Consider the following 25,651-nt stretch of genomic DNA (forward strand, 5'->3'; position numbering starts at 1 on the left):
AGAAGCAACAACAGAGAGGGGAGGCTGCTGATGGCCCATGCAGGCCTATAACGAACGATCTAGATGCATGCGGCCCATGGAAGAAATATTTAGGCCTGGACAGCACATTCAAAATGTTGTAGCATGCAGATGAGTATTCCTGGATATACTCGAAGCAAATTTCCTTGTCAACAAAAAAAAGCAGCAAATTCCAGTACTCCTGGATGTGTGGGTCTTTTCTCACCACAGCCCAGCCCAGCCCAGCCCAATGTGTTCATGGTAGGCCCATCCGCGCGTAACCCCTTCGTTTCCCCCCAACACGGCGCTACACAATCGCCTGCCTGTGCACCACCTAGCTCCAATGGCGCCCGCCGCCAGGGGCTCGAACTTGGGAGCTGCCGGAGGTGTAGGATGGGGTCTCGCAGCCGGCGAAAAGTAGGGCGTGCCGGCGTAGGCTGGTTGCTGGTAGTGTTTTCTTTTTCTTTCTAATTTCCTTTCATATTATTGTCCCATATCAGATTATTATTCTATAGACCTCACTGATGCTCGCGGGCACAGGTGACAGGTCATTTTGTGGGCCACCTCGAGCAGCAGACGAGAGAGAACAGGCAGCGCTTAGCCGCTGATGCCATGCACCGATGCACGACCACCTCGCCACCCTCCTCCGCAGCAGCGGCGGCCGCCGCCACCCGCAGTCCGTCCATGGCGCGGCTATCAAGCTCGGATGCATCGCCTCCACCTTCCTCTGCAACAACATCCTCCTCGCCTACCTCCTCCACCCCGTCCCCGTGGACGCCCGCAGGCTGTTCGACGAAATGCCGCGCCGCAACCTTGTGTCCTGGTCTGTCCTCATCTCCGGCTCCGCTCGCCTCGGAGCCCTCGCAGAGGCGTTTGCGCTCTTCTCCGACTTGCTCCGCGGTGCGGGTCGGGGAAGCTGGGACCGCCCGGACTCGTTCGTGCTGGGGGGCCTTGCCGCTGGGTGCGCCCACGCAAGGGACATCGCCGCTGGCACGCAGGTGCATGCTTGCGCAGTCCAGTTTGGCGTCGACGAGGATGAGAGCGTCACGGCAGCATTGGTGGACATGTACGCCAAGTGCGGGTGGGTGGACTCGTCGTGGCGGGCATTCACGCTGGCGCCATATCGGAGTGTAGTGAGCTGGACGAGCATGATTGCCTGTCTGGTCAACCACGGTTCGTCTGAGTACCATGATACTGCACTTGTGTTGTTCAAGAAAATGTTGGCGTTGAAGATTTGGCCTACCAATGTGACGTTTTCTTGCATCCTCAAGGTGTTTGATGTGCCTGAGTTGCTACCTGTTGGAATGCAAGTTCATGGCTGCTTGCTGAAGATGGGGACTGAGGTAGACACTGCTTTAGGGAGTGCCCTGATGACAATGTATGGCAGATGTGGCGGAGTTGATGAGATAGCTAGGTTGGCTTGTCGTATAAGGCATGATTCATTTTCAAGGACTTCCCTTCTTGGAGCGTATGCACGGAATGGATGCAATGTGGAGGCAGTTGGAGTTTTCAGGGAAATGATAAAGGAAAATATAGCAATCGACCAATCAGCTATGACTGGTCTGCTGCAGGTTTGTTCATCCTTTGGACAACTGAGAATGGCTAGGGAGGTACATTGCTATTCTCTAAAAACTTTCTTCAAGTTGGATACTGTACTGCTGAATGCTACCATCACTGTTTATAGCAGATGTGGTGATATCACTAGTGCTGAAACCGTATTTAAGCTAATGGAAAAAAAGGACACCATATCATGGACGGCATTGTTAACTTGCTATGCTCAAAATGGTCTTGCTCAAGAGGTACTCATGTTCTTTAGGGAGATGCTTCGGAGAGGGCTAGGATCTCCAGTATTTTGCATCACTGGTGTGCTAGGAGCCTGCTCTACCACCTCAAATCTTGCTGCTGGATTGCAAATCCATTCAAGGGCTCTGAAGCTAGGTATTGATGATGATACTTCTGTGGAGAATGCACTTGTCACCCTGTATGCCAGTTGTGGAAGTGTTCAGATCGCATGGAAGATATTTAACTCAATGAGTAATAGAGGCATCATCTCATGGAATGCACTACTCACAAGTTTTTCACAGCATGGCAATGAGCTGGCAGCCGTCCAGCTATTTGATATGATGCAAGAGGCTGGGGTCTGCCCAGATGATTTCACTTTTGCTGGCCTGCTATCATCTTGCAGCCGGATGGGCCATGTAGCACAGGGCTGCGTGTACTTCAAACAAATGAAGGAAAAATACAACTTGGAGCCCAAGATGGTGCATTATACCTGCATGGTTGATCTATTTGCCCGTGCTGGAAGATTTTGTGATGCAATAGACTTCATTGATGCCATGCCTTGCGAACCAGACCAAATAGTGTGGGAAGCTTTGCTAGCTTCTTGTAGGGTTCATGGTAATGTGGAGTTGGGAAGAATAGCAGCCAGGAAGATTCTAGAAATTAGACCAGATGATCCTTCACCGTACATTATACTATCAAGCATTCATGCTTCAGTTGACATGTGGGATGAAAAAGCCTGGAACCGCACTGTGTTCGATACCCAGAGAGCAAGAAAGGACATGGGTAGTAGTTGGATTGATGCACAAGAATTATCTGAGAATATATTTGATGTGTTACGAGTTGGAGTGATGTAAGAGTGGTTGATAGTGCCGAGTTTACTTGCCATAGTTGCAGAGAAGCATAGTGGACTTGATCATAAGAAATCAACGAACTGAACAAAGGTATCCATGAGCGCAAGCAAAGCATGGTCATCCTAGACTCCTTGAGAACTGACCTGTGTCATATTATCACTGAGAAAATGATATGGTCCTGGTGCAAAAGGCTTTCTACTGCGCAGGACACGGTTGTAGACTTTCAGTGATTATCATGTTTGAAGGTGCAACATTCTATGATGCTGCCGGTGTTGTAAACTGTACCTGGGGTGCTACAAGTGAAGAAAATATAGTGACACTTCTTTTCTTTATTGTCAGCCAACGTTTTCGATGATGTTGAAAACACAGAGATGCTCACCTAAGAACAGGATAAGATGTTGACATGTACACCTTGTTTGATTGCTGAGGGTGGATTCCAGCAATGTGTGCCATGATACAGTAACTGATGAATAATTCTTAGAAACCGCCAGTGAATAATCCTGGAAGTTTGACAGTTTGTGTAAAGATCAGAAAAGAATGACAATTAAGGAATGGAAACCTTATGAATTAGTATTCTCAAGGAAAAACGTGGTAAGAGTGTGAGTCTTCCCGCTGATTTGCCTCAGATACATCTTTGCTTTCTTTTTGTCACCTTCAGTCAAATATCCACAAATAGCTCCTCGACATCATCCAATAACCTGACTGCCTGTTAAGAAGAAAACTTCAGTCAGGAACTTTGGAGCTTAGATAGAAAGGAAATTATTGAAAGTTTCTCAAAATTGCTTTGTCGTTGCAAATACCTTGTCAGAGTTGTTGAAGTAAGAGCTCTCCACTACTTTGAGGTAAATTTGCTGCATTTCCTTTGCTGTAACCTGAAACCTGAAAAATATATCTTCTTCTGTCAGAGGTGCTTATATGTTAATGCCAATTTCAGGATATGGCGTGAGGAGAGAGCAAGAGATATGAGCAGAAACTTTGTCAAAATTCTTCAGGATCTTCGCAAAGGCCATCATGTTCAAGCTCCTGCAACAAGTGCGCGAGTTGAAGCAGAGCTACTTCACACGGTTCCAAAATTAAGAGTGGTTGGATGCATGCCTGCTCCCATCCCCCCCCCCCCCCTCCCCCTCCTGGCCTTTCTATGAAATCCTTACCCTGCCAGGACATTTTACGGATTCTTTTCTTGCACATATAGATACACATACATCACTAGACCGGAGTTTTCATCCTTGAATAAATCAAGGTCAATCAACTATAACGCATTGATCATGCAAATCACGCAGTCTTATGTTAACACATTGTTCGTCAAGCTTTTGGGCATGCGTGACGATCGATGATGTTTTCTTTCATTATTTTCTTCTCTTCTGTAATAAAACATCTCTTGCTGTCTTTTCGAGGCATAGCATCTGACATAAGAATTCTGAGGCGATTGGCTGCCGCGGGGACGGATGCCGCCGCGGCGTCGCCCAGCAAGCGCCTCACTCTTCGAAAAAGCATGGTGGTCGGATCCGACAGCAGGGTGTGCCTACTTCGAATCTGAAGTGCACAGTGCATTGGATCACAATGAGACGAGGAGACGAGAGCTTGACAGTCGACACACCAACTTGCCCTCCTACACTACACACTCTGTATTTACTTATTTTTTTGAACAGGTTGACCCTAGCTACTTCTTCCTCATCGATCGTTTCTCATGCTTGCATGGTGCACTGAATCTTGGTACCGTTAGTTGCACCAATCGTATCGCGTGAACAGCTTGAATGTCGTCCTGCCAGAAGGGCATCGAATCCTTGCATCGCTTGCCTACCCAGCAACCATCATATGTTTCGGTTTATGTTCCTGATCAAATTTGGCAGCAGACCCAGCTGATGACGACGGCAAATCCGAATGAAACTGTACGAAAGAAAAGCTAATATGAAACATCCAAAAGAATTGCCAAATCGGATTCTTTGCCTTGAACGATCTTGATTTTGATTATGTCCGGCCTTTGTACACCTCCATTCAGAGCTACAACTACACCAATAATCCATGCACAGCACAGTGGGAAAACGAGCCTGCTCAAAACAACAAGGGTGGTGCTGTTCAGCAAGGGTACATGGCCTGGAGGTGCTGGTGCAGGCATGGCGAGCTCCTCCACGCCCTCGCATGCAGCCGGAGCGTCTCCCGCGCCCGCTCCCTCGTCCTCTCGCCGTACTGCTCCGACTGCGCCACCACACACAGCGTCCCCACCACGCCGGTCTGCGCCATCTCCTGCACCACCGCCGTCGTCGCCGCGTGCCTCGCCACCGACCGCAGCACCCGCACCGCCTTGTCGGTGGCCACATCCGACACCCTCAAGGCCTTCCTGCCCACGGCCGCCACGCCCGCGCCGTGCGCCACCAGCTCGGCGCGCCCCTCCGCGCACCCGCACAGCCGGTCCAGCGCGCCTAGCGCCAGCTCGCACGCGCGGCGCTCCGGTCCGTCCAGGAGCATGTCCACCAGCACTGGCACCGCGCCGGCGTCCACCGCCTTGACGCGGTTGCGGCCCCACGGTGTTGTGCCCACGAGCACGTGTAGGGCTGCCTTGGTCGCAGCCCTGGATACCTTGTCGCGGATCAACTGCACCACCTCCCCGAACACCTGCTCCGGCAGGGGCACCAGGCTGTTGGTCGACATGACGCCCGTCACGTTCTGGAGAAGCAGCGCCGCGTGCGCTCTGGAAGCGGTGTTGGATCGTTGCAGAGCGGAGACGAGAGCGTCGACGAGGGAGAGCGCCTCGTTCGTCTCGATGACACGAGCTAGTAGGCACTTTTCCGAGAGCTCTAGCGAGGATATGATCTCGAGCACCTCGTCGCAGACGGCAGCACTTGTCGCCGATGCGATGACGAACACGCCGACCAAAGTGTCCACCGCGCGGGGAACGGCCGCGACGAGCTTCCTGTTGCGTTCGCTCTCGGACGCCACGTCCCTGAGCTCGCGCAGAGCGGCGAGGAGCTCTTGCGGCGTCGACGTAAGATTGGCGCCGATCCGCGAGATGAGCGAGGCGACACGGGCGCGGTCGGTGGGGGGCTTGGGCGTGGCAACGCGCTGGACGCCGTCGGCCGCGTGGAGCGCGCACCAGGACTGGATGAGGCGGCGCAGCGTGTGGTTGGGCGTGGGGTCGCAGTCGGCCGGCACGGGCTGTTTGGTGAGCGGGCAGGTGCCGGCGGTGAGGAGCCAGCGCTCGATGCCGTCGCGGTCGTAGGTGATGCCGGTGGGGAGCGTGACGGGGTCGCGCATCATGTGCAGCGAGATGGGGCACAGGAAGTAGCAAGGCACCTCCACCTGCGGCTCCTCCTCCATATATTATTGGTATAAAACTTGGAGATCAAGCAGATGGCCCTGTCTTCTTCTTGCTTCTGCGTGCTTTCGAACTACTTGTGTGGTGGCACTGAAGCTCGAAGAGATGAAGAAGAAGAGGAAGAAGAGAGCAATGGCGGATGGAGGTAGAGTTGTTGCGGGCGCGCGAGTGGACACAGAGAGGAGCTTGTGGAAATAAAATGGCGCTCTCCTTATATGAGCTAGCACCCACCTAGCAGGAGCTGAGAAAGAGAGCGGTAGTGGCGAAGCAGGGGAGGATGGATTGAAAGACGTGTGCAAGTCCACACGGCGATGAGCTCGAGCACGAGCGTGAGCTGACCAGTCCATGCTCCATTGATTAATTCTCGAAATTAAATTGGTTTTCTGGTCTGGTAGCGTGGTAGAGTGGAAGATTCTACTCCAAACATTAAATAATAAACGACCTTCTCTGCTGGGTCTAGAATATTATATTATATATACTTTTGGTAGGAGCTAATTAAGTGCTGTCTTAGTAATAGACTTGTACTACTTTTATATAGTATATTGCACATTAAAAAGAGAGCAACTAATACTAGCTTCCATCTTATACCAAGCTTTCTTTTCGAGATAGATGTTTTTGCACCAAACTTTGTCTAATAATTTCTGTGAGAAGAAAGGGTCAAGCAGGAACGACAGTGGAGATGCATGCATGCAGCTGAAAAGAGTTGACCGAAATGAGAGAAAAACAGATGTGCACGAGAGGTCTCCAACGCCTAGGAGGCCGTTCTATTTTAACTTGGTTTTGTATGTACCGATGCTTTTGGTTTTGGCCGGCTCCTCTTGATGGTACGTACGCTGAGGACGGAAATTGCGTGGTGAATTACTAGGCAGGAACGGGAAATTTGCATAGGTGGGGCATCTTTGACCTGTTCGTCACATGTGCTGTGCATTCTCAGATGCCCCGAGAGGCATCTTTCCTTAACCCCTTACAAATTAATTTGCAGTAGGACCCGACCAGCTAGCTAGGTGAACTGAACCAAAAGATAGCAAAAATCTCTTCAACAACTCTGCTCATCTACAGGCTAAATATAGCTCAATCTTTTCCATGTGAGACGTTGAGGTGAGCGACATGTTTAGCTGTTTACCGTCTTGGCATGCAACCAAGACGTACGTTTTGAGGTGACTGGAGAAGATGCAGTGCTAGAATAGTAGTGGTGCGGACAAGTGAATAGGACATGACGTGTTCCGGAGAGAAAAGTAGTGAATAGGACAGGAGAAATGCCAAGGCTTTGGTAAACGGTATGTAAGTCTCGGTTTTTGGTCGCCCTGCTGCGGTCTCGACCAATCTCTCTCGTAATAAGGCGCTGATTAATAATGAGTAGGTTGATTTGTCTGTTGGATTTGACTTGATACACACACTAGATGAGACTACGCATTGCTATCTCTCGAACGGCTCCAACGCATGCACAGACAAAGACAAATGCAGAAAAGCTAAAATATACTTGGTCGATGTGGAGGTAAGTGATGGTCGATGTGGAGGAAAGTCCTTGAATTTTCTAGCTCGCTAGTAGCTAAGCTATCGATGACCATCCAACGTTGCCTATAGATATAGTATGAACCTAATCTTTTAAATGGACAATAATTTACACTGTGTATGTTGGCATCATCAGCCCGACTTGCATGAACATAAAAGGTTGATTGGCCTTAATTTTTTTTCTCGAATACGTAGAAAAGCTGCGTATCTTTATAGTGCATAGAAGAAATAGAATTTGTTACAATGAGAGGTTAACACGCTCACCACGGCTAGGCTGTAAAGATTTCCTAAGACGATATTACATAATAGGAACGACTAAGCAGGGAGGAATAGCGCTGCTCGATCAGCTTCTCCACTCCACTTCACTCCTGCCGAAACTAGACTCTTCAGTTTCCTAAGAATACATAATCTAATAAGTATAAAATTTTTACTACATGGTAAGAATATAATGATTAGTCCACTATAGTTGGACCATGGAAACTGTAGCTATGAATTAATTATAAAAAAATATATACGAAAGTATAATAATTTTTTTACTAAATTATATCATATCATATATTCACTGCATAGATCTACTTATTTGGAGTCCAACAAAATTGGATTTTCTATTTTATGATTTTTTTATTTACTATGATTTTTCAAAGATTCAGCTAAAATAAATATAAAAGAAAAAAGAGAAAATCCATCGAGAGAAATCAGTCGGGGAGGTCATGTGTCCGGTATTGCGAGTTCGAGGAGTCTAGATGGACGATTTTATTGCCTAGGGAGGAAACGTGGATTCATCTCAAAGTTCAAAGAAGTAAAAAGAGAATTTCCATCTTAAAAAAAAAAGACGAGAGATAAATTACCTGGGCCTCCGGGTCCAGTTCGGACTGCACTTGTTTTAAGAAAAAGTCCATGTGGCCCATCACCTATCCAAAACGTTTGATTTTCACCTCTCAACTGAAAAACCAGGCTTTCATCCCCTTACCTTTAGAAACCGTCCGATTCCAAAGTTATCCAATTTTAGTTTTTCCAAAATATCAAGTGATGGTAATTTTATATATTTTTCTTTTGTAAATTAGTATGAAAATTTTTAGAAAATTTTGGAAACAAATATTTGGGTAAACCTTTTGGGAAACAATCGGAGAAAAAGTGTATATACGATGCAACCGGCGCCAAGCTGCTAGCTAGCGCATCATCCCATTGCCGCTTTCGGAGAATGCATGCATGCGACCTCCAGCCAGTGCTACTTGGGTTACTGCATACTACGCAGCTTCTGGATGGATTCGCTGCAAATTAAATTAAGCAGGTGGTTGGACTTGGACCCCATCGTCGTCTCGTACCCCCATTCTGCTGCTTTCTGGTACTAGATAAATAGATGGATAGTATTAAAATGCATCGGTCCATGCATGCACAAATCAGCAAAATTAAACGCACCAACTAACGCGCGCAGATCAAACAAATAAAGTTATTATATGATGATCGATCGGAGAATAGAAAATGGAACTGCTGGATCCATTCAGCTTCAAAGCTGGCGACTCCGTCGTCATGGACTCCGACCTTCTCTTCGATGCTTGCTAGATAGTATAGCTTGATGACAGAATGAGACCAGGCTTCAATTTCTAGCTAGTCACTTCACCTGCTGGCTCATGATTTATTATGGGCCTGCCAAATGACGGTGAGGAGGAAGAAGAAATTAATCTGCCATGGATGATGATGATGATGATGATGATAGGTAGATGCATGGAGGAGTCAGGAGTAGCAGCAGCATTTATGAATGGATTGAGCTTTGCAACCGCTAGATAGATACTGCATGGATCGGAGGTAGCGCTAGCCGTGCTTAACTGGTCAGCATTATTAGCTAGCTGAAGCACAAAGTCTATGTGGAGAAGTGGTCAGAGCCCTGTCTGGCCTCTTGTCCTCATATACATATAGTGCCAAAATAATCAAAGAGTCTACAACTCGATGATCTAATTTGTCGTTGCTTACCAAATTCTTCATTTATTACATATAATATGCCTCCATCTCCGCCTGTCTGTTTGCCCAAATAAAAGATATACAGTATACTATTCATCCGTTTCTTGGACAGTAAATACAGAGCACTACTATATCTGCTATGCTAATCAATCGAGTAGGTTGCTGGCTAGCAACACGTCGGTGCAAATACGATGCAGGTTGGGGTTTTGAGTTTTGACGGCGCGCGTCCAATCTCATCATGCCGCGCGCATTAAGTTTTGCACCGTCGTACCTACGTGCAATGTAAGAAACTTTTGGTCTATACTATACTAGGAGACTCATTCATGACACGTACGGTTCAATTATATTTAATTAAGCATATTTACATTCGAGCAGCTAGCTGAATGATTCAGAGATGGATCGAGATGCGATGGAGTAGACGACGCAGTGACTTGCATGCGAGAAACTAAGCTGCAAGAAAGCGACTTGAACTGGTACAGGGTCTGACCGGGCCCCTGCTTTCTCTTCACCTTCGTTCGATTCTGCTTCCATCACCCTCGCTAGTCGCTACTGCTCCTTGACTATCATCTCTTCTGACCTGATCCATGGCGCGCCCGACGGTAGGCACACACCAACACCTGAATGACTGACTGACTGACTGAATGATGAATACCAAGTCCCGGCACCAGCGGGCGGCCGGGCATCTACTACTATATATTCAGATGCCACTCCGCCGCAAATCCTTATTACCAGATTAAGCCAGCAAGACACCGCCGTTTGCTCACAACAATTATACGGATCGAGTACGTACTTGTAGAGCGAGCTAGCTTGCTATTACGTTCACCAGCAGCACCAGCAGCCGGCGGAGACGAACGAAGATGCCGAGCCACTCACCGGCGGCGGTGTCTCCATCGACGATGCAGCGCCACCACGGGCTGCAGGGCCCCCGACCGGCTACGCTCAAGGTCACCAACAAGGCGGACCTGCAGGGCAGGAAGAAGCGGCCGGTGCAGCAGCAGCAGCAGCAGCCGGTGATCATCTACGTGGAGTCACCCAAAGTCGTGCACGCGCAACCCAGCGAGTTCAAGTCCGTCGTGCAGCGCCTCACCGGTGCTCCACCGCCGTCATCATCGTCGTCCATGCTCCTCTCATCAGCATCATCCCTTCTACCGCTACAGCCACAGTTCCCGTTGCAGTTGTACGGGCAGCTGCCTTTGGTGGCGAGTTCGTCCCTGTGGTCGACGACGACGACAGTGGCGGCTGCCCCGGCCACGCCGGCGGCCTCCTGTCTGCCTGCTGATGCCGCGGCCAGCATCGTTAGAAGCCTCGGCTTCTTCATCAGTGACGATCAGCTGATGAGCCCCGCGGCGTTCCTATACGATCATCAGAGTCGTCAGAGCATGATGGCGGCTGCTGGTCCTGCAGGTGCGGCGGTCCAGACGCCAAATCCTCTCCTTGTGCCGTCGTCTCTTGGCGCGTGTTATCAGGGGGATCTCTTCGTCAACCAGCAGTAACTAATATATATATATGTATGTATACATGTAAAGATATATAGGCGTGTCATGTACATGTTACGTTGGAGTAGCACTTGATTGGTACACACGAGCTAAGCTAGCTGAGAGTTTTGATGATTCTGTAAAGATAGATTCCGCCATGCATGAGTTCCATCATCTTACATGTAAGTACAAGCTGATGCATGCATTGTCTAATAAATGAGTTTATGATAATTATTGCACATATATGTTGAGGTGTAGCTCAAGAAAAAAAGATTTTATTTTAAAAAAAAGGGATAGAGGGTACGCTGCCTAAAATGTACTAGTGTCCCGAGCTGAGCTTTTGCTTGGACGGTTGGGCCTTCAATACAATTCCCTATCTGCGCTGCTCGTGATTGATGCAGCTGAAACAGTCGAAGCAGAGTCCATCAGTCGATGAGTTGAAACGACTGCATTTCGGTGGCACCTTCTCTTCTCCACCTGATCTATCGAAGAAACTGATTGTAGAAGAAGAAGATCGGTGAGGTCCGGCGCGCCGACGAAGCAGGTAGTGAAGGACGCCGCTGGACACGCACGCACACGCTGTGTACAAGTCAATGCCCCGGATGGGATTCGATTGGATCGTACGACACGTACGTACGCTGATCCTTTGGTGCTACTACCGGCCAAAGGTAGGGTTCACACACATGCATCCACGCCGACACAAACAATCCTAATTTCAGTACGTAAAGGGGGGGGGGGGTTGCAGTTTCATAACTTGCAGCATTGGATTACACTTCTTCTTCTTCTTTTGAGAATAACATTGGATTACACTAACAACGGACACAAGGGAGCTATGTACTGTACGCCTCTACATACAGCTGCCCTACTAGCTCTATCTGTGCACCCCGAAATACTAATACTAATACTAATAGCACAGTACAAGCAGGGCGTGCTTGGTGTCCTGCCAGGCTCACCCCATGCAGGGTCCGTCAGTTTGGTTGCCTGCTCCACCCTCCGAGCCAGGCTGTGCGCGTGCACAAGAGCCCTCGCGGCCAGGCTCTAGCGGAACGCCAGAATCGGCCGTATCCAGGGAGCCAGGCTCGTGCCGTGCAGGATTTACAGACACTGTGCTCTGCCTGTGCTCCCTTCCCTCCCTTCCCCGGCCCTCCTGTGACCTCATCAGCAGCGACAGCAGCTAGCTAGAGGGGTAGGGGAAGGGGTGATGGCCGGCTGCCGTACCACAAGCTAGTCTTTTCCCATCGATCGATCTCACTCAAACACATGCATCCCCTCTTCTCTCCTGCACTTCACACTAGTCTTTTATTGCTGCATGTACTGTGTGCCATGCCTCGATCACATCATATGCATGTTCATCCTTCTTCTCCTTTGTTTTTCTAATAATATATGTTCCTCTAGTACTGCTGCCGCATGCAGTGCACTCTGCTAGTCAAGCAAGAAAAGGCCGCCCGGGCCGGGCCCTGACGTGGTGTGGAACAGCAACGTCTACCTGCCCCTGCCTCCATGTGTGCGTACTGCATATTTCAGGCCTTCAGGGGAAACAAACTCTTGGATCAACGTACAGTCACACACACAGGGACAGGGCGCATGCATCCTTTTCTTCGATCGATCACCAATTATTGGTATGAATAATCACCCGAGATCCTCTCTTTTTTTTCTACTAACACGAATCAAATGCGCAATGTCAAAGAAAACAAAGCAATGCAAGAGAGTTGCTGCTGCAGGCAATTTGCAGTACTTTGTTGTAGACGACGACGACGAAGATGCCGATCGACGAGGTCAAAACAGTAGGTTGCTTGCAATGATGGGAGTAACGTAAACCCGATGATGGATGCACAATGTTTTGGCATTCATTCTGCCAACCTTTTGCTGCACAACACCCTCCCCTCCAAGGTGACACTACACTACTCCATCCTCTCCTCTACTGTGCCCTTTTCTCTCGCTCATAGCTAGACCGGCGATTGAGAATTCAACTCACGATCAACAGACCAGAGCAACGTCGTCAAAAAAGAAAAGCAACTGAGCAAGCACAGTGCAAAAGCTAGATCCAATAATCCTATTTCAGTCACTTAACCAGCATACGTACTATACATAGATGGTTAGTTTCAAGAGAAATCGGATTATACTCTGTGAGTAGCAGCAATCTCTCAGATCAAGAAGAGCTAGCTAGTAGCAGAGATGAACGAGTACCGTATATATTATTAAAACCAAGTTAAAGCTGTCAGGAAGGGCAGCCGCTACAGTTAAATACCGATTATAGCCCGCTAAACATCCCAGAGGCAGCGCAGCCCTGCCGCTGGCCGCCCGACGATTTAAAATCATGATTCAAAAAAAAAAAGTGAAGCGCAGCAACCGTATATTATATACATGCCTGAGAGGCCGCTACGACATGCTGCCGCTAGCTAAGTAGTAGTGCTGTATATGCATGGCGTTGACCTGCTTGATGCACAGCACCACGCACGGCGCTGCAAACCATGGCCGCCATGGCTGCTGGTGGTCGATGCCGATGCATGGATCAAGGCTTGCGCAGCATCATCCGCTGGTCGTCCTCCGGGCCGATGGCGTTGTGCCCCTCCGAGGGGCCGGAGGGCGGGATCACCCTGGGCCGTGGAAGGTAGCCGCCGTAGAGCCTCATCGCCGGCGCCGGCCTGACGACGTCGCCGCTCCTCGTCGTCTGCTGCATGCTTCGTGCGCCGTCGACGAAGCGAGCGCCCAACAAGGTGGTGGCGAGGAGGAAGAGGAAGAGCACGGCGGCTGCGGTGCGCCTGCGGGAGCCACTCATCATTTCTGGCAGAACTAACGGAGAGGGAGAGGTGTGATCGATATGGTGGTTTACTGCGACAATTGGGAAATGGATCGGAGGGAGAGATGTGCAATGTGGTGCCATATATATACAGACGGGCCGGCTGGGGTTCAGTGCGGTGAGAGGCATGGCAGCCTCTGGGCTGAGTCTGATGATGGGACGACGGAGAGAGGAAAGCACAAGTAAATAATAAATAATAAGATAAAGGTTATGCAAGAAAAAGGTGGACGGTGAGCTTTCTGGATAATTTCTATCTCTATCTCTGTTATTTCTAAAATAAATAATAATATTTTATCCGTCAACAAGAATCCTAATCGAAATCCGAACAAATCAATCGTAATTCCAATCGGAACACCGAGAAACCAATCGGAACCCAGAAGCGGTCACGATACGTCCGTAAAAGAGTATAAAGTTGGTGGTCTTATGTAGATTTAGGTAAAAGAGAATACCGTCGATCCTATAAATATAATCTCAAAACCAAAGTTCTCAACTCTATCTTTTTTTTTGGGTTGGGGGGACTAATATAATAATATGTATGCCAGCGTATGTTTTTTTTGCAAAAACACATTAGACAACAATACCAGTGAATTAAAAGAAGCAAAGACAGATATACTACAAACATGATGATAGATGTCCAGAACAACAAGGCACTTGCTTTGCTTGTCCCCTCCCTGCGATCCATTTTGTTCCTGTACCAACTTGCACCTGTCCACGTACGACTAGAGAAGCTAGCTGGGACAATACTTGGCTTTTTCACGTACGTACTACTGCTCGATGATGATGATGACGACGAGGACGATGATGATGATGATGTTAAAGGTCGGACGGTGTGAACAACTTGCAGCTAGCTAGATAGCCATTCGATCGACTGCTGCAGTGCAGCGGGGGAGTGTTGTGACAGCTCGTTCGTTGGAGACGACAGTACACACACAGTGTAGAGGTCAACGTTTGGATTTGCATCTCTGTATACACGAGTAGAGTAGAGAGCTGCTGGTTGTCTGCGGTCTGCTGCTGGATACCTGAATGGCTGAATCTATCGAGACCTGGGTAGCTTTATTATGACCACACAGCAAAAGGCCTACTACTTCCCTCTACTATAGCATGCACTGCACGCATCGGCATCGAGAGTGCGAGTTTGAGTTTGACATCAGGGTGGGAGATACCATACGATACGTATAATCATTTCAATTGATTCGTGGAGACACGCACAATACATACTGTGTGCATCTGATGCAGCAGGATGCCGTTCGCCAATCATGCCCTCCGGCCCGGGGATGGGGATTTGGATTGTGTGTGCTAGCTGCTAGCTGCAGCAGCTTTGCATTTGGTCAGAGTAGCCATGTCGTCAGGGGGGGATGGGATATAGGCGGCGCAGGGTACGGCCACGCACGCACGAGACGACGACGACGACGCGACGGGAGCTGCATTGAATGAGTGGCAATGGCTGGGAGGAGAGGGAGACGGAGGGCCATGGCTGCTGGTTCGGGTTCCTCGCCTCGCCTCCATGGTTTTCTGTATCTGTCAAGTCTGAAATTCTGATATGATTGGACTCGCAGCCCTTTCCCCACCCTCCGTCGTTGCTGACACTGACACCCAGACACCCGTGTTGAGTGAATGAAATATCCCCCCTCCCTGTGGGCGCTGGCCGGACCGAGAGACGGGGCGGTGTGTGTGATCATGAGAAAAGGCATGCGCTGCTGCAGCTCTGTGCCTCTGCTACTGCCTGCTGCTGCTCTGTGAAAACCGGCTCCGTGCAGGCGTGCAGCGCACAAGCATAACAGAGCAGAGCTGCCCACCAAAGCCTGGAAGAACGTTCCAGCTCCAGCTCCCTCCAAGGGAAAGGGAGGAGGGGATGATGCTTTGCTTTGCTTCGCTGCCGCCTGGCCCTCGCCCTCGCCCTCGCCCTCCCTTGGCGTTAGTAGAAAAGAAAGGAAGGCATCTGCATTGTATTTTGGATGCAAATTAATTAAACACCAAAGTAGGGGCTAACTGCATTGTATTTCGGAGCATGCAGCTCCTGACACATCTGCTCATGGATGGCTAGCTGTCGACCTCTAATGAGCTACTAGGTAGCTAGCTCTCAGATCGCAAAGCCCGGCCCGTCTCCCAAATCCCAATCTTAGACGACGACGAGCTAGCACTAGCAGTAGCAGCTGCCCTGCCTGGGTCTGGGTGGGTTGCTGTTGCCGCCCGGCAAACCGCACGGCAGCCGCAGAGCAACCGCCACCATCCATTAATTCCGCTTTGAGAGACGACTGCGCCGCGGCATTGAGCTCCGGCCAGGAACAAAACGCGGCAGGAGCACTCCAAGCTCCGATTCTGCCATCCTCTGCTAGCTCCGACGGACCGGCGAGCCTCACACAACAAACCAGCCCGGCGGACCGCTCCACCGGTCGGAATGAGTCCGGCCGCGCGCTTGCTCTCGTCCCTAACCGCGGGAGCGGAGGATCCGTGGAGGGCCAAGGTCTGTATGCATCGCCGGTCGACCCTTGCGCAAGCATCGGGCGGAACCTGCGGCGGCCGACGGCGACCAAGGAGAAGGACCCCGAGCGGGCCTTATTTGTAAAATATTAGGGGTCTTTATTATGTAAAATATCGGATCGCGATTATTGATCGCGATTCGTGTCGATGCAAAACTTCCATATCCCGACGGGGTTGAGGCCCGCCGCCGCCGCCGGCCGTCGGGATGCATCCCGCGGCTCCATCCATCAGAAGAGCACATGCAGGACAGGCTCAGGCGGTCCTTCCCCCGCCCCGCTGCCTCCGTCGCAGTCTTGGCGAGACACCGCCTTCGACGGGAGCCGCCATGACATGACATGCAGCAGCCAGGAGGAGCAATGCAAGCTGTCTGCTCCATCAATGGCTTCCGCATAAGAGGAGCCTGAGCTTCGATTCCTGTCGGTTCAGAAGGAGACCTCAATCTTTAGTTCAAAGCTGGTCAATCCATCACTCTCACACTTTCACTTACTGTAAATCTGATAGGAAAAAGAGAGAAGGGAATTCTGATGAAATGCTGATCCAATATAATCCTCGAGTGCCGGAGCTTTATCCGACCGACCAATACCAGTATCAGATTAGCGCCGACGGTGAGGTCCAGCAGTGCAGATAAGAGGATCACGGAAGTACTGCATCAATCAAGGAATCGTCATCCTGATCATCAGATAAACATAAACTTCAATGCTGCTAGTAGCTGTTCTAAGCATATTCAGATAACATTTCCGATCATGTCGTGGTGCTCCGAGAAGGAGTCGCGTCAGCCTTGGCCGACGGATGCGATATCCCCTACCATGTGACGCCCCGAGTCATCGATCGGAAAAAGGGAAATTCCAAGCTTATCAGATCACACAAATGGGCGATTCTTGAGCATTCTCCTCTCCCGTCAGTGGTCTAGTGCGTCATCACTTTTGCAAGATTATCCTGGTGTGATTCTGATTCGTCCTTTGTCAAACCCACCTCCTGCAACTTTCCTCGCGATAAGGATTAAGCAGCATCCAGCTGACGCAGATTGTCCACGTAAGTAACTTCAGCAATAGATTTTATTTAAGGTCCCTCCTTTTTTACAGAGGCTGCTCCTAAAATGATCTCCACCGTTAACTCCAGCAATACCCCCTAATCTCAGCCTCTACTTTTTCTAAAATGTAGGACCTACCTTTCGGATCTTATTTTTTTCTTTTTCTATTTTTCCCTTTTATTCCCAATATATTTATTTGCCTTAGATTCTCTGTATCACTCCTGAAACATCTCTCTACCTTGCGTCTCTGCTAACCATCTGTCTACCTTGCATCTCTCTCTCACACTCTCTCAAGTAGCTCTCCAGCCAGAGCCCGTTGAGGCGGCCGCACGGGGGCCGGTCGAGATGGTTGCTGCCACGGCCTGTCACGGTTGGCAGCACGCAAGATCCTAGCCCAGGCAGCCTTCACCTCACTTCGAGCCGGTCGTCACTTCTTTGCCTCCTCCTCACTCCGATTTTGACAGCTGCAGTGCTCAATTTGATGGCACTAACGATTCGACGATGCACGAGCTCGATTCGACGACGCTGGTGGTTGATTCAACGGCGGGCGATGTCAAAGTCGGAGCTGCGGAATTGCGTATATAGTTTAGAATATTTTAGAACAAGGGATGAATCATATCTCATACCTTATATCTATTATAACTATTCGTTGCGAGTAGGGCTAGTCGAAGCATAAGGAAACCATCCGAGCAGTGCTTGAGTATAACTTCTAAACTAGTATCAGGCTAGGATTCTATATAACACTGTCCCCCAGACTATATAAGGACGGACAGAAATTCCTTCCAAACAATCAACGTATCATCATCATCTAAAACTATAGAACGTAGGATATTACGCACATCACGGTCCGAACCTGTCTAAACCTTGCGTTGCTTACACCTTCAAATTCCTGATCTCGATGACATCCTACCTACAAATCTATTATCAGCCACGTACGCTTGCCGGCAGGCGAGCTCGATTCGGCGGCGCTGGTGGTGAATTCGACAGCTCAACGTGGTGATGAGCAGCACGTCTGCTCAATCTGCAGCGCGGGCAGCGGAGGAGGTGCAGGGGTGCAGCGCTCGTCGGAGAGCGGCTCGAGCTTGCGCAGGAGGGGGCCCGGCGGGTCAGCCAGGGCATCAGGGGCTGCCGGTCGGGGAAGGGCATGCCGCGGATAAGATTCGAGGGGGAGAGAGACGAGAGAGAGAGAGGGAGTGGTGCCCCGCTGGCTGCTGCTTATGTTCTTAGGGTTTGTTTGGCTAATGGGATGGGCTGCAAAGCGTTCTTTACTGGGCCTCCATATTCATACGGTTAGTTCGGTCACTTCGGTTAACCGAGGGTTAGAACCGAAATAACTGTAATTATTTCAGTTCTCTAGCACCTGGAACCGAACTGAAACTGAAATTTTTGGTTCTCGGTTTTTTCGGTTTGGTTCTCGATTTTTCGGTTTAGTTTTCAGTTCTCGGAGGTGTGCCTGAACTGCGGTCGTCGGCTCGTCTGCGCGAGGTGTGGTGGTCAATGGAGCGGCGACGCTGGCGGAGGTAGGAGGAATAGGCACGTACGGGCTGGAGACGGAATCAATGAGCGAGTAGGGGCTTCCCTGCCCACCCGTAGAAGAGGCTCAAGAGTAGATTTTTTTCTTTCGGTCCCTACTTTTTAAGTGGGATTAGATTTTTTGCTTTCGATCCCTACTTTTTAAGTAGGGACTCAAGTAGGTGCTTTACTGGAGTTAGCTCTAAAAATATCCAGCAACTCAGATTACCCGTAGATGAACTGGATTCTGATGACAGTAGCAGCATCTTTCAAATACGCACTCGTCGACCTGGAGCTCAGGAGCTCCCAATTGGGCTCTCTAGTCCATTTCACAGAGGAATAAGTCCAGCAGCAAAACATGACGTGGTCAATAAGATGATGGAGCTTTCTCTCATCCATTAAACCGAAATATACATACAACTATGTATCTTGGTCAAAGGAGCAACGACTACTTGCTCCCATCATGTTAATTTTACACATCATTTCCTCTATACAACAAGGGCGCGATGAGGTAGATGATAGAACATAACAAGCTACATAAGCATGATGCAGCACACTTCAAAAACATGCTGGGCGTCTCGGTTCTTCATGCAGGTTTCCATTAAGTTGTCATTACTGAAGAAAGCCGATCCGCTCCACACACATTGTACTTGTCGTACACTTTTTCGCGGTTGTCATCCCACCATGATTCTGCTTGGTGTTCTCCAAACCTCCTCCGGCTGCAAACAACGCTTCCCTATCAGAAAACTATGTTGTTCAAGGACGAAAACTTTTTCAATAGATACAACTACGGACTACCAAATAATGCATACCACCTAATAATATATGTGGCTATTCAAGGGAAAAAACACACTTGTTCTGAATAAGTAATGTGTCTTACCTGAACCGAACTCGTTTCAGCTCTTTGGTCCCATCACGGAGAGAAACTAGAGTCAGGTAAACTCCAGGTTCATACTGCTCTATCCACTCTGCTTCAACTTGATTATTGGGGGAACCAGAACTTCTCATGGTGAAGTTGCTTAGATTTATCTGGAACCTGTCTGTTTCCTTCCGGTCATGATCATCTGGTCTATGACGATACCCAATAGTCCCTCCATTGGCTCTCTGCTGCACTGAGGAGACCTCTCTGAAGCCATTGAGGTGTTCACCCCTTCCTTCTTGTGGAACCATGACCGTTTCATTGTAGTCGTTTGCTTGATGAACTTGGGCAGGTAATCCACCAAACCGAGCAGATGCAACTGAAGTAGGAGTTTGGGGATACAGAATGCTGCCTGGGTCATATCTGATCTGGTTCTCTCTCCCAATTTCAGGCGGTAAAGCACCCATCATGCGTCCATTCTTCACATCACATGCTCCTGGAGGAAGCCTTTCAGACATTTCTTTTAGCTGCCAAAAGAAGAAAGAGGAAACATGATAAATGATTTGTATCAACAGCCTCCAGTACTGTAAAACAAACAAGACCAAACAAACTATATATGATAAAACTGCTAAACATTAGAAATCCCATTGCCTCGATGCGGACCTGGGGATCTACAAAATCCAAATGGGTCACATAAGCAGATAAGCTACAACTGCCTGGCTTCCAACAGCTGTTACCATTGCACTCACATGGTGCAAGATAAATAACTGAAGAAGATGGTGCTAACACCAGCTCTTGGATTGATAATACTGAACAAGATTCAATGAGAAATCTTACCTGCGCTGTTAGTGATTTTATGACATCTTTGGCAGTCTTCAATTTGGATGCTTCCTCAGTAGCAAGGGTCATCGCTTCGTGGGTTTTTGCCTGTGATTTCTGCAGCTCAGCATCTTGCTGTTCACGTTCCTGTCTCAAGCTATTAACCTGATCCAAGAACAAGTATAAGTATTCTCACTTGATGTTTTTAGTCCCTACAGAAGTATAGAAAAAGCATACCTCTGCTTGTAGTTTTTGAACCTCTTGCTTCAGAAGTTCATTTGCATCCCGAAGGCTCTCCAAGCTTTCTGAGGACAAGGAGCTGGAATAGTTCAGATATGGCATCCTCAAAAATGGTAAAGTAGATCTGGAGTCATAAGGGTATTGATTAGCCATTGTAGACGAGTTGTGCAGGTCAGGTGCACTGATGAAAGGAATGTCTTTCAGCTGCAGTGCTGCTGGAACATGTGAAGAGTAGTCAGACTTCTTCGTCTGCTTAGCTGCCTTTACATCTAAATTTCTAATCATATCTGAGCTATTGGGCGGTGCAACTTTGGCTGCCTTTGTGTCAATTTTCTCAGCCTTTGTGTCACCAGGTAAACGGGGAATTGTATTTCTGCTATAACTGACACCTGTATCCAAAACTTTACTTAATTTCACATAACATGAATCACATACACGGTATGGCTTCCCGGGATTAGGAGATAATGCTGCTCTTAAAGCTTTTTTTGAACTACACGAATGGCAGTGTACTAAGCCACAATTGTAGCAGTTGTGCCTTTTCCGAGTGAAACCAAATGGCTGTCTACATGCTGAGCACTGAGACTGCTCCATCCCAGACACCCATTTATGTTGACAAATTGCAGCTGTAAAGCTTGATCCACAAGCAACACGTTTTACAGACCTATCCCTCAAAGCCTCAACAACTGTAGGCACTTTACGATCTGCAATATCACCATGACCCAATCTTCCATTTGCACCCTTACCCCATGTGTAAACTTCACCAGCATTTGTCAATACAGCAACGTGGTATGATCCACAAGCAACCTCCACAACACCACCGCCCCCAAGTTTTTCTTCTACCAGGCGGGGATACCTTCCATCATTATTTGGATTACCAAGCTGTCCATACACAGAACTTCCCACAGTAAAAATGTGTCCTGAAGTAGTCAGCCCAATCGTAAGAGTATGACCACATGCTGCCCTATGAAAGTTGTAATCTATCAACGAAGGCACACAAGTTGGTTTCAGTTTTGAGGACCTATCACCATGCCCAAGACGATATTTGTCTCCATCCCCCCAGGTGAACAGCTTCCCAGATGAAGCATTTGACTGTGAAATGATAACCTCAACAACAGCAGCAGTATGCCAGACACCACAGGAAACAGAAATTGTCCTCAAACCCTTCAAAGATTCCACTTCCTTTGGATATGAGCATGATTCTCGGTTTCCATGACCCAAGACTCCAAATGTGCCATCACCGAATGTGTATAACTGCCCAGAACTAGTTATCAAGGCTGTGTGCCATGTGCCGCAAGATACAGTTGATACCTGAAGACCATCCAGTGGACCTGAGACTCTTTTTGGGATCCAGTGGCTCACATTACTACCATGACCAAGCAGCCCTGCATTGTGTGTACCATCTCCCCAAGTGTAGAGGTCACCAGTTGCAGTGACAGCACAAGTATGGAATTCACCACAAGCGATTAGTTCAACATTGCAGATAGATAATGACTCAACAAGACGTGGCTGGAAAACATTTGTTCCAACCCCATGACCAAGACGCCCGCTGCATTCTTCTCCCCATGTAAATACCTCTGCCTGTCTTGTAACTAGGGCAGCATGTTTCACACCGCAAGCAATATAACTGACATCAAGCATTACATTTGACTCTAGGGGCTTTGGTACAAGAACATCAGTAGTTGCGCCAGGAGAACAAGGACTTCTATCCAACCCTGATCTTGAAGCGGTATCACAGATGACTTCTCCCCATACATAAATATCACCAAATGATTCAGAATCTTCACCTCCAGAGCCATGGCTGGATGTGCTAAGGGCACTGGAAACACTGATTCGAATGTCTGAAGAAGAAACACTTTTCACTTGCATATCTGACACATCAGTCCTTTCTGAATATGTATATTCTCCTGAAGAACGATCCTTTGTCGAGTTTGCAGAGCTCAACTTATTCTCAAGGGAATCTGACGTAAAAGTAGAGCTACTGCTTAGGCTACTTTCTCTTGCACACTGCAATCAATAGAAACGAAAATGATAAGAATTCTAGCATTCTAAGGTTAGCTGTGATTTATCTATTTGAACAGTATAATAAGTAATAACAGACAGACAAAATGTAACAAGAAAAATAACATGATGCATTATCAGCAATGTGCTGGAACCAGAAGATTATCTACAAACTGATACTAACTTGCCATCGTGCATTGCGTGTCAAACTCTAGTAATAGCTGATAACATCACCTACAACAAATGGCTGATTCCCAAGAACCTCTACAATTAAAGCTGTGATCAGGTCAAAGGAACATGAAAGAAAAGCTCCATTGGATAGTCATGGAAACTGTGGTTCTGCTGTGATTACTGGTTAGACATTTGTTGAGATTATGCTAGTTCTAATGATTTGATACTTCATATAACTATGAGAAAAGTGTGAGAAATTTGAGCAGCAAAGGGTCTTATCAAATTTAAGTCAACAAAGAGTAGAACATAAAGATAGACTCAATGAGTCAGTTAATAATATGAAATATATACTATCAAAGTAATTAAACATTGACGAGAAAAAATGTGTACAGAAGTGAACTTTGTTGAAGCATAAGAGTTTACATCAAAAGAATGACCAGCATTTCGTATTCCATCTATGTGTTGGGCTTGAGATCCATGCTGTCCTGGAGATACCAAGGCACTAAGACCAGTAAACCAAGCCTCTGCCTCAACTTTATCCTTGCAGATCTTCAAAACAGGATAGGACATAAGTATATGCAATAAGATCGGAATGGAAAGAGAAGCAAGAAGGTTAAATTGATTCTCATTATAATACCAGATCAAGAGATCGCTTGCCATCATTATATATGAGTGAGAAGGATAAATGATCCTTTTCAGGGAGCAGAAAACGTTGGAAAACAAGCTGAAAAGAATACATGTTAACAGATTATCTTTTTTCAAAAAGAAACTTGGAATAAAACATAAAGGATTGCTCAAAACCTCCTTACCGTTCTTTGCCCTGAGAGAATCCTGGACACGGAAGCTAATTTCAAAGTTTTCTCTTTGTTACTTGAAACCCAAATAAGAGTTGATTCATCCTGTGTAAAGCAGAAAAGGAATTTATATAAGTATGGATAGTAACTGAAGGAGGAGATCTACCTCTCTAAATTCTCATTCACAAAAAAAAAAATGAATAGTGCCATTTCTGCTACAGTTATTTGAGGCAAAAGGCTAAGATTGTCATGGTAAAAATAATAGATGCATATGGACAGATAAAAGAAAAGCATTCTAGACAGCATGATTGATCTAGAGCATCAGCTGCAGAGAACTTACATTTGATAGTCTGAAGGGAGTAAATTTTGGCTTCCCTTTGCGACCATATTTAAGCAACTGGGTGCCTTTCTTTAGAGCAATAAGTGCCTGCAAATTTCATGAGGAAGAACTGAGAGTCGTGAAGAACAGTAAGGGGTGCAGATTATTGATAGCACATTAGCATATATTTTTTAGGGCATTTCCTATAAACGTGCTTCTTAATACAGAGTTGGCTGATTGCACCAATGCTATTGGGAAGTTCAGGAGTCTTCCTGGCCTCTTCCCTGAAAACAAGAGTAACTAGTGGGGGTGTTTGCGCTATCACATTGTTTTCTTCATTGTATTTTGATATCCTTAACACTAACATGGAAAGGACCAGCTGCAGTGTAATATGTTTGGTCAACATCAGGAATTGGATCATCCGAAAACATCCTAGTATTTTTAATATGGATCGGTTGCAGCAGGGTGAGGAAATAACGCAGGCATAATAGGTCAGAGGAACCAAGGGTATTCAGATAATGAAAGTTGTTGGACAACAAGGTGGCTGGTCCTAACAAGGGGCATATCAGCCCTGGGCCAAGCAAGCAGTTTAGCAAAGCCTTGAAATCAAAGTTGCCATTTTTTTTTCTAAATCTCAGATTAAAATCTCAGCCACCCCCTGACCGCCACGCCGGCGGGCCTCCTCTCTGCCTGACGGTCATGAGGCGCGCGGCGTGCGGGTTCTGCCAGGCGGCTGACCGCGGTCCCCTCCCGCTCCATGAGTTCGATTGGGGGTCGGCAAACCAGAGTAAAAGGGAATGGGCCGGCATTGCAGCCTTGAGCCTTCAGTGTGAGGAGGAAGTCGGAAGGGAGCTGCCATGGCTCGGCCGGCCGACTTGCCCGAAAGCCGGACGAAGTTCCGGTGCAGGCGTATAGGCAGGCACACCCCAACAGCAAGGTCTGGGCTTTGGCAAGAACGAATCACGCAGCTGTGGCTTCCCGCATTGGCATTTGGGGCGTGAGCCAGAAATTCTCGAAAGGAACCACGAACGGAATTGGAAGGGAGAAGGAAAGAAAAGGCATGAAAGCGTATGAGGCGCAGCGGCGGGTGTAGAAATGAGAAGCGAAATAGAGGAGCGAGTGCTGACCTTGTCGATGTCGACGGGATCTGCCATTCCATCGGCGGCCTCCGGTCGTCATGGAAGTCCTGGGCGGGCTGCCATGAAATCCTCCCTCCGAAGGAGCGCCGGCCGCACAAGAAGGTTTGACGAAGCGCAGAGCTCTCTTCCTGAGGTCGGGCGGTAGTGGTCGGCGGTGAGGCGGGGCGGGGGAGCCGGCAGGCGAAGAGGGAAAAGGAAGTTGTTGGTGGTGGAGTGGTGCGGTCGTGCGGGGATGGAAGGAAGACGGAGGAGACTTAAACAAGAATGAGAGATGGTCTAGGCCTGGTGGTCGAGTAATCCATGGGTTTTGTTGTGCGTCTCCCCCCGTCTCCCCGAGTTTTGTCCCGAGTTTTGTTTGTTTGACGCCTCGGCTAGTCGCCAATGGCAGCGCAACAGAGAAGCACCGGAGGAGTTTTGAGGTCTGAACCGAGGAGTCCGTTGGCCTGACAGATTGAGACTTTTCAAAGTAGAAAAAAGCAGTAAAAAAAAAAAGCTGCAATGCAGTGCCCTGCGGTAAAATCTCTCTCTCTCTCTCTCCCCCTCTCCCCCCCCACCTCCCTCTCTCTCTCTCTCTCTCTCTCTCTCTCTCTCTCTCTCTCT

At 48.3% G+C, this 25,651-nt stretch overlaps 4 protein-coding genes across 4 annotated transcripts; 2 read left to right on the forward strand and 2 right to left on the reverse strand.

The window, feature by feature from the left end:
• Positions 1-324: 324 nt before the first annotated feature.
• LOC112901421 (pentatricopeptide repeat-containing protein At4g13650-like) lies at positions 325-3,752 on the forward strand. Its single transcript, XM_025970336.1, has 3 exons — positions 325-444; positions 538-3,472; positions 3,565-3,752. Exon 2 carries the CDS (start codon positions 618-620, stop codon positions 2,631-2,633), a length of 2,016 nt encoding a protein of 671 aa, XP_025826121.1. The 5' UTR covers positions 325-444; positions 538-617; the 3' UTR covers positions 2,634-3,472; positions 3,565-3,752.
• LOC112901422 (E3 ubiquitin-protein ligase PUB23-like) lies at positions 3,745-6,178 on the reverse strand. Its single transcript, XM_025970337.1, has one exon. The coding sequence runs from the start codon at positions 5,943-5,945 to the stop codon at positions 4,707-4,709; it is 1,239 nt and encodes a 412-aa protein (XP_025826122.1). The 5' UTR covers positions 5,946-6,178; the 3' UTR covers positions 3,745-4,706.
• Positions 6,179-10,102: 3,924 nt separating this feature from the next.
• LOC112901423 lies at positions 10,103-11,120 on the forward strand. Its single transcript, XM_025970339.1, has one exon. The coding sequence runs from the start codon at positions 10,272-10,274 to the stop codon at positions 10,905-10,907; it is 636 nt and encodes a 211-aa protein (XP_025826124.1). The 5' UTR covers positions 10,103-10,271; the 3' UTR covers positions 10,908-11,120.
• Positions 11,121-19,076: 7,956 nt separating this feature from the next.
• On the reverse strand, positions 19,077-25,429 carry LOC112900444 (PH, RCC1 and FYVE domains-containing protein 1-like). Its single transcript, XM_025969306.1, has 9 exons — positions 25,040-25,429; positions 23,934-24,020; positions 23,609-23,698; positions 23,437-23,523; positions 23,223-23,348; positions 20,628-22,634; positions 20,409-20,555; positions 19,593-20,098; positions 19,077-19,431 (listed from the first exon to the last, which is right to left on the reverse strand). The coding sequence occupies exons 1-9, from the start codon at positions 25,064-25,066 to the stop codon at positions 19,314-19,316; spliced, it is 3,195 nt and encodes a 1,064-aa protein (XP_025825091.1). The 5' UTR covers positions 25,067-25,429; the 3' UTR covers positions 19,077-19,313.
• Positions 25,430-25,651: the final 222 nt, after the last annotated feature.

This window comes from Panicum hallii, chromosome 7 (assembly GCF_002211085.1).
Source record: "Panicum hallii strain FIL2 chromosome 7, PHallii_v3.1, whole genome shotgun sequence".
Classification (NCBI taxonomy): Eukaryota; Viridiplantae; Streptophyta; class Magnoliopsida; order Poales; family Poaceae; genus Panicum; species Panicum hallii.

What these genes read in the sequence shown, in the direction of transcription:
- LOC112901422 (XM_025970337.1), bottom strand. Translation starts at nt 5,945, where the DNA reads ATGGAGGAGGAGCCGCAGGTGGAGGTGCCTTGCTACTTCCTGTGCCCC.
- LOC112901423 (XM_025970339.1), top strand. Translation starts at nt 10,272, where the DNA reads ATGCCGAGCCACTCACCGGCGGCGGTGTCTCCATCGACGATGCAGCGC.
- LOC112900444 (XM_025969306.1), bottom strand. Translation starts at nt 25,066, where the DNA reads ATGGCAGATCCCGTCGACATCGACAAG. An exon ending in ATGCTGGTCATTCTTTTGAT is followed by an intron (nt 22,635 to 23,222) that starts GTAAACTCTTAT and finishes TATTGATTGCAG; the next exon opens with TGTGCAAGAGAAAGTAGCCT. An exon ending in TAAAATCACTAACAGCGCAG is followed by an intron (nt 20,099 to 20,408) that starts GTAAGATTTCTC and finishes TTCTTTTGGCAG; the next exon opens with CTAAAAGAAATGTCTGAAAG.
- LOC112901421 (XM_025970336.1), top strand. Translation starts at nt 618, where the DNA reads ATGCACGACCACCTCGCCACCCTCCTCCGCAGCAGCGGCGGCCGCCGC.